Below are 8559 nucleotides of genomic sequence, written 5' to 3'. Positions count from 1 at the left end.
ACTGATTTCTTTTAAAGGGATATGGACCCAGTTCTTGGTCGACCGCAGCGTCACGACAGGCGAACACGGGAACATCAAAAATACTCAGCACACATCCCTGCGCGTTTGAAAGGAGACAGGGAAGACTCTGTAACTGTCACGTTTTAGTTTTGATGCAATTTGTTGCCAGTTATGAGGCGACTGAAAGCAACATGACACATCCGACCACCCTGCACATCAGTGATGAGTAAACAGAAATGTGCTGTTACTGTGGGCTAAAAAAGCAGAAGTGTTTGGCGATTACGTTGCATTTTAAAAAGAAAATACAGATATGTCATTTTAGGTGAAAATATGAGCACTTATGCACCCAGAAAAACGGGTATACGCATTTAACCTTGGCCAGGGCGGATGATTTTCAAGCCCAGTTGACCTTACGAGTGCTGTAACAACATTTAATAAAGCTAAATTGTCATGCATATACTCAACAAGTAGCTATTTTATTGTTGTTGCATTTTTTCCAAATGACATTTTAAAACATATCTCAATGATCTTATCACGCATCCCCACACAGATCTATATTGGACCAGTGATCCTATTTTTGATATAATTCTATCTCATTTGCCGTCATATGAGTAAATGATTACTTGTTATTGTGTTAAAATGTAACTGTATTTAATTGTGGGCATGCGTAAAAGTGTCGAAAATGAAACTTTTTGTTGCAGTGATGTTATAGTGCAAAAAATACACATATAGTAAAAATGTGCTACTTGTGTTATTGGGAATCCCTGCCTGCCCTGCAAGCAAGGAACCCCGGGGGTCCCCGCAGCTCAATTTGACAACCGATGCTCCAGTGTCCTATTGTTTTAATATACACGAAAAAACTGACGTGCATGGTGTTTTTCAACTGAAAACACGAAGCGCTCCCACAATAGAATAAAATAAGTCACAGGTTCATAAACACTGATGAAATATTGTAAGTATGTGGGTGCATGCCTTGGGTTTAAATTAGGTTTCTTCTCCGTTAGTCCAGCACTCTTTCTCTTTACTAAGGCGAGGATGGGCGTTTGTAGACTGCTCTGGAGTCTGCGTCACGTGGCCTGGTTTCTGCCATTCTATTGGTCTAAGGCACGTGTCTGGGAGGACGGTGGGAAAACGTCACTCGGGGGGCTCGTATTGAAAATAAGAACAAAACTCCAGAGTGAGAGTATTAGAGCATCAGTTTAGGAGCCTCTTTATTTACCCTTAGTTTAGTTTAGGTGTAGGCATTACCGAGCACGCTGATATTGGATAACACTAAATTGGATGGTGCGCAAATGGCAAATGTTTTAGCAGTGAGTTATCAGTTGTAATCCGAGATTGAGGGGATATATATCAAAAAGTATGCTTTTGTCGGAGGACACAGTCGTAAGGCTTTGCATGGTGTCCGAGGCACTTACTAGTATTTGAGCTTTATTTTTTATTTGTTTTACTCGTGCAGTTTCTGCAGTCTAATTTCCCTGAAGTTGTTCGCGAATTTTATTGCAACGGAGAGAGCGATAAAGGGGTTAAAGAGAGTAAAGCGGGGAAAGTGAATCAGTATGGAAGAAAATGATCACGGCAACAGAGATGTGGTGGAGCGGCAGGAGTCGGCGGATGAATCAAACAGAGCCATCCTTCCCCTCTTACAGGCGCCGGGGAACCTGCAGATCCCTCACCGGGTCACCAATTTTTTCATCGACAACATCCTGCGGCCGGATTTCGGACGGAAAAAGGACGGGGGCGCAAACCGCGAAGACAGTAGTCTTGCGTCTCGGGAGAGCCACAACAGCCCAACCGCCCCTCAGACCGAACCGGTGGGGAGCACTGTGCCAGCAGAAGGGACCTCCACTCCACACACGGTTACCGGGGCCAAGAAGCCTGCTATAGCCGCCGAGGAGCCCCTGAAACCCCGCGGGGAGAACGGAGACCAGTGCCTAAGCTCAGACTCAGACAGTTCCCAAGCCAGCTCAAACCCATCCCTGCAGTCTCAGCCCATGCTGTGGCCAGCCTGGGTCTACTGCACCAGATACTCGGACAGGCCTTCTTCAGGTTGGTGTGCATGCGTTTTTACTATACCGTATTCTCGGTAACCTGAAATACCCCGTAACACTGACCCCGAATGCCTTGACCGACTTCTTGAGAGCAGAGTAGCGAACCGTGCTGTGCGGCGCAGGCTGAGAATTCACAAAAAATGAAAAGAATAATAACAGAAATTATTTGACGCAAGAATAAGATAGGTAGACAATAACAATGTGTCAATTTACATTGTATAATAACACTGCAATAAAAGCTTTTGGCGAGGGGCAATTTTAAATGCAAACGATAGAGCAGATCATGTCTTTTTTTAATATTTAGACCACTCAAAATACCTAAAACCAAGATTTGGGGGGGGGGGGGGGGGGGGGGGGGTATTGCACACAAATTTCTCCCGTCTGAAAAGCTCACATTCAAGCAGCCATCAGTTTCATAGGGTTATGAATATGATAATATCGTGGTCCTACTTACATTAAAAATAAGCGGCTGCGCGGGTTCCAAAGAATTTGCTGCAAATTAATATTTAGTGCACTGTGCGTAGCTGTGTTGCTCTTTAAACGCGTTGCAGAAGTTGTGTTTGGGGTAAATTAAATATGCATATGTTTTCAAATGATGGCTGCAAAAACACTTGCAGGCTACACGCTGGCCAGTTGAAACCTTGCTGATATTTTTGTTTTTCAACTCTTTATTTATAAGAAAGCATAGAATATCGCTTTTCATCTTGCAGCAAGGTTAATAGCTCGTGTATTTTTCCAAGTGTCTGTCAAAAGTGGAGTACAACTTGTTCTCATGCATTATGTAACGCTATATAGAGTGGCGTAGGCGACTACTACCGAGTTGTAGAGCTGCAGTTTTTATATGGGCACGCACATGCACGCTGATTCAGGAAGGTTCGACTCGTATTGTGTAGTTTCATTAATGTTTTCCGCACTGTTTTGGAGGAGGCGACCGAACTCAGACAGCCAACAGCTCCACAAAACAGGCCTCCATCCAGATGGAAAATTAATGTGTATCTAATGTGTGCTGCTCAGATTCTGTTCACGTTTGTCCACTGAGGAGCTTTTCAAGTGGCCCACAAAAACTAAAATGCAAAGTAGCTGCACTGAAATTGATCCTGTTTTTCAGCGAACCTGCTAAACAACTGAGTTCTGTCAGCGATGCTTTATGCTAATAATTTCACATTGCTCCAGAGTTTGTGTGTGTGTGTGTGTGTGTGTGTGTGTGTGTGTGTGTGTGTGTGTGTGTGTGTGTGTGTGTGTGTGTGTGTGTGTGTGTGTGTATCCATACGTAGTATGTGTAAGCGAGGAAGAGGGGATAAAAACAGAGGGGGAAGGGAAGGTTTTGTTTCTGCTTTGTCAACATTTTACAAGCATCCCTCTTCAGTTTTTACAAGTTTATAAAAATGTTTAATGGGTTCATTTACACTTATTTTACGATTTTAAAAAGACACAGTGACCTGAGTAGGAATACAAAGAGCTAATTATTTACATTGCGTACTTATTATGTAGGGGCTTAAATGAGCTTTATAAAATCTACATTCTTATAAAATACACTTTACGCATGGGTTTTGGATGCATTTGTAGGCACTACTGTGGATACAAACTAGTACAGTAGTCTAACATTCATATGCTGATCGAGGAATTTAGTACAAAAATAAGAAAAAAGTGAATACAATTTGTTTATGAACTTCATAAAGCCGCTTCTCTGATCATGGGCAGTGTATCTTCTTTCAAGCTTTTTTCCTTTACTTTCACTACTATCGTGTTCTGATGCTGACAAACCCATGCATGTGTATCTGTGAACCCCACCTCCCAACTCCCCACACTACAGGGCCAAGATCTCGGAAACCAAAGAAGAAAACGACCAGCAAAGAGGACAAGCGACCACGGACGGCCTTCACAGCAGAACAGCTGCAAAGACTCAAATCGGAGTTTCAGACAAATCGGTATCTGACGGAGCAGAGGCGACAGAACCTGGCGCAGGAACTGGGCCTGAACGAATCCCAGATCAAGATCTGGTTTCAGAACAAGAGGGCCAAAATCAAGAAGGCTACCGGCACTAAAAACTCTCTGGCCTTGCACCTGATGGCACAGGGACTGTACAATCACTCCACCGTCACGTCGAAAGACGAAAAATCAGACAGCGATTGATTTCCAGAGAAGTAACAACAGCCTCCTGACGAAAAAGAACCTATAGTAATCCTATTATAGATTTTTTTTTTTATAGAGATATCACAGAAAAAAAAAAAACATAAACAAAAAAACTCTACTTACAGGAATATTTAATGACGCCACAGCAGATAAAATACTACAAAGTACTATTACTATTACTCAACGCTTACTCAGTAGCCTACAGATGTACATTGTGTCCAGGACACCGTAAGAAATACAACACTACAAAAAGTAAGAAAAAGATCACTACTACTTCGAGTCCCTACAGGAATTTTAATGCTACCATAGGTCTCTGTATGTTCCTATGGGAATATTATAGTGCTTTTTCGTAATATGGGAGGTTCAGATAAGCCTACAATGCAATAATTTCATCGAATAAAGGGCCAGTGTATAGAGTATACCAGCATAAATTGTTTGAAAAAAATAGAGAGAGATATTTCTGCAATATCACGTCTATAAAAGATGTTGTATAAAAGGTATGTTTTCATTGTTTGTTGCCCCCCTCCTCCCCCAACCCCCCCTCCCGGAGGTACAAATGCTTACACCTTTCATTTTTATATGCCGTACAGGATTACTGCTCTCCATGATTGTCATCGTTTCACATTTTAATAACTGGCACTTGACGTTTGGATTTGTCAGTGAAGTGAGCAAACTTAAGTCCAAAGAATATTTTTCTGCTGCATCCAGGCTACTGTGAATTTAAATAAATGCTAACGCGGTTTTTTATCTTCCATGCTTGTTGGTTTTTTGGGGGGGTTGTGTTTGATGTAAATAAGCAGAGGAAGGTGTTGCGTGTCAGCTGCAAAACTAATTGGGCAGACTATGAATTTTGATACTTTTTTAAAAAAAAAATTAAATAAATTCACAGTTTCTTACAAGTGACCGAGAGAGGTAGGGATTTTTTTTTTCTAACACACCACTTAACTAAAATGCTAATTTAGGCCTTGCTTATGTTTGTGGTCATCTCATAGCCTTTAAACAAATATTATGTGCGTATTCCATTCGTTATACCAATGCGTCAGTGCAGCTATTATAGTTTTAAATAGCAATATGAATCATTTTTTGTAGCTAAATGAATTCTGTAATGCTGCCTATTAAGTCACAGAAACAACTCTGTAGCATAAAGACAATGATGACGCCCATTTTTTTGCTTACTCTCATGAATATCTTCTAGAAATGCAGGTTATTGGATGTTCTTGTTAAATCTTTCTCTATATACATTTTTATTACATATCCATATATCATAAAAAGAAGGCAAATCCGTCAGTGACTGTATTACAAATGTTGGAAATCTCTTATTGTTGTTGAAAGGACTTCATATGTGTATTTATATAGATTATATTGAGAAAAAAATCTATCCAATGACCAGTGTTGCTTAGAGTAGATATCTGAGGTGTTTACACTGCTTGTTTATCTTGCAATAACTTCTTTTTCTTTTCTTTTTTTTTTCCTTTTTTTTTTTTTTTTTGCGAATGAAAAATTGTTTATGGGGCCTTTTGCATGAAAGCTGCAATTTGTTGTACTTGGGCAAATAACTGTGTTTATAAACTTTAGTCTTTATCGACGAAAGTATGATCGAGCTAAGTTTCAGACTGTATCCATACCAAATTGTGGATTATTTGCCTTTCAAAGTGTTTTTGTTGTGTATCTGCAAAAAGTGTGTGTGAATTAAAATCCACCAAACAGAAACACACTTTGCCTTAAAGTTCAAGTGTGAACTTTTTATGAAACAGAACTGTGCCGAATCAGAGAAGCAGTATTACTTCAAATGCAGACTACTCAAGTTTAATGCCTTTATGAAAAACTGCTGGTACGACATTATGAATTTACTCATCAGCGTATATCTATCTATATATGAACATGTTTAAATAAAATTACAACACAGAGTTGTAGAATACAATGCTATTTTTATTTTATGTTGGAAGTATTCTTTGGTATAAATGTACATAATTTGTATCATGTATTATTGTGTAATTAACTGCCTCCTGAAAACTGCAAAAGAAGAGTAAATAAACCTTGAAGATTATACCACAACATGTTTCTGAACTCTGTATGGTGCTCTAAAACCCAAAAGCATTACCCGAGGCCTGGCTGAAACAGTAAACGTGACCTTCAGTTACTGATGATAGTGTGCATACATCATAGAAGAAAAACAGATGCATTACAGGCTTAAACATGACAAATGATGTTTTTTAAAGAAAATAATCACAGACATTATTAATTTACACAGCACAACAGTCCTTTCCATGCAAATACACACTTATTTGTGTTCAGAATCAGATTCACTGAAAATCAGAATCATGGGTTTTAGATTAAAACATTTGCAAAAGCTTCAAACATTATGCAAGGGAAAGCCTTGAACAATTCCCAGGCATGTTTCCTCAACAATGCCTTATCTGCATTTCCATACTTGCACCACTAGTCTTTGAACGCCATGTCTAACGGCCAGTGACTAGCATTAGAGCAAATAGGGCTGCACCCAGCACTGTCTTCGAGACGGTCAGTCTTCCTCGTTGCTTCTGAAAAGAGCCTGTGCTTCTATCACAAGGCAGAAATGGGAGTCGAAGGGAGAAAGTGAGAGAGGGGAGGGGAGGGAGGGGTGAGAGAGAGAGAGAGAGAGAGAGAGAGAGAGAGAGAGAGAGAGCGCAATGAAGGTCAAAGCCTGTCATGGCTGCAGGTGGCTGGTTTCCCCCTCCCGCCCCTCAGTAACCCATTCTCCACACACAGCTTTCTCACTCACCAACTCATACTCTCCCTCTCTTTCATACACACACACACACAACACACACACACACACACACACACACACACACACACACACACACACACACCACACACACATACACACACACACATATATCAGTATTTTATTTTATTCTTGCCTGGCAAACACACACATATGCACACACACACACACGCACATCCTCATACTCCATTCATTTCTGTTCCTCCTCACATGCGCACACAGCCCTGTTGTTTTGATCCTTCATTCAGCGCATCAATAGGAAGCTTCATCAAAATATTCACAGGCAGAGAAGCTCCCCTGAAGTTCAGATGGGGACACCAATGCATGAACAAAAGCTAAAGCTGTTAGGCTGCATGGGCACTTTTTCCTGGAACAAAAGGTTTTATCTGAGAATAATTTGTCTCATATCAGGAAGTGGAGATTCAGGTCATCAAATGACCACCAGTGGTCCTTTTTGGAGGCTGCTTGTGGTACAGAAAAGTCTTGCATTGCTGTCAAAATACAATATATGACTGTGGAAAACTGGGGAGATAACACTGAGGGATAAAAACCTCTGCAGAAACAGAGAAAATGCCTGGAATAATAGCTATTTTCTTGAGTATTGCTGACAATTTCAGCGAGTTCTCAAGCTGTAAAAATGGAAGTGGGTGCAGGATACATCAGGAAAGTATCAATGTCTACCTCTACACACAAAAGGGCCCCATCCTGCTATGACCTCTCCCACCATCCTCCCCCTCCCCTACTGTGTCATTTACCCACAGTTTCTAAATGCTTCCTACGGCCAGAGTGGAATCTGCTCAGAGGTGCCTGGGCTTTGTGGCGGAAACATAATTAAAGTGGTGAAAGATGTAAAAGGTGAAGAATGGGGATGACATCAGGCCAATTTCACACTTGGCACTCGAATGGCTAGGTCCAAGCCAGGACTCTTGCCTCGCAACACAGATCAAAGCCCACTGTCACCGCACCAGTGCAGGAAAAAAAAGAGGCAAAAGGACACCTAACTATGCTAATCCCCAGGACGAATATATTTTAATCTTGTTAGAATACAAGTTAATGCCGTGGCTCAGTGGCTGAACTTTTTTGGCAAGAATGAGAGGTGGACAGAACTACTTTTACCTTTTCTACATGAGGTGCCTCTGTCTGGCACCAGATAAACAGTCAAGAGTCTGAACAAACTTTCTTTTGGACAAACTCACCGTATTATCAAGCCACATACTGTACAGGGCAGCAGATAGCAGTCAAAAGCCAGTGAAAAGGCAAGCAACAGTTTTCATTAAGAACAACGATGGGGAAAAAAAAAAACTGTGTCAGTGACCCCGGCTGAATCCCCACTAGGGCACCTAACATGCAAAGGAAATGAGTATTTTGTGGACTGGTTTGTCCCCTCTCACACTGAGCCCTTCTTTCTCAAAAGCACCTTGGTAACCCTTGATCTCTCATGTATGGAAGTCAGGGTGCTGGGGCCTGCAGAAGTTGACTAGGCAGACAATAGCAAGCGGATGCTTTCTGGAGAAGTCACACCCAGGCAACTCTCATTTCACACACCGTGTTTGAGTGACCCTTGAAAAAAAAAAAAAAAAAAAAAAAAAACGATGCAAGACTTTTAAGCAA

General features: G+C 41.1%; 1 protein-coding gene across 1 annotated transcript; it reads left to right on the top strand.

The window, feature by feature from the left end:
* The first annotated feature begins 1210 nt into the window (after positions 1-1210).
* On the top strand, positions 1211-4627 carry en2a (engrailed homeobox 2a). The gene is made up of 2 exons (XM_030756050.1): positions 1211-2046; positions 3862-4627. The coding sequence occupies exons 1-2, from the start codon at positions 1557-1559 to the stop codon at positions 4179-4181; spliced, it is 810 nt and encodes a 269-aa protein (XP_030611910.1). The 5' UTR covers positions 1211-1556; the 3' UTR covers positions 4182-4627.
* The last annotated feature ends 3932 nt before the right edge of the window (positions 4628-8559 follow it).

The sequence above is a fragment of the Archocentrus centrarchus genome, chromosome 20 (assembly GCF_007364275.1).
Source record: "Archocentrus centrarchus isolate MPI-CPG fArcCen1 chromosome 20, fArcCen1, whole genome shotgun sequence".
Classification (NCBI taxonomy): Eukaryota; Metazoa; Chordata; class Actinopteri; order Cichliformes; family Cichlidae; genus Archocentrus; species Archocentrus centrarchus.
This window is presented reverse-complemented; position numbering and strand designations above follow the sequence as displayed.

What these genes read in the sequence shown, in the direction of transcription:
- en2a (XM_030756050.1), top strand. Translation starts at nt 1,557, where the DNA reads ATGGAAGAAAATGATCACGGCAACAGAGATGTGGTGGAGCGGCAGGAG. An exon ending in CTCGGACAGGCCTTCTTCAG is followed by an intron (nt 2,047 to 3,861) that starts GTTGGTGTGCAT and finishes CCCACACTACAG; the next exon opens with GGCCAAGATCTCGGAAACCA.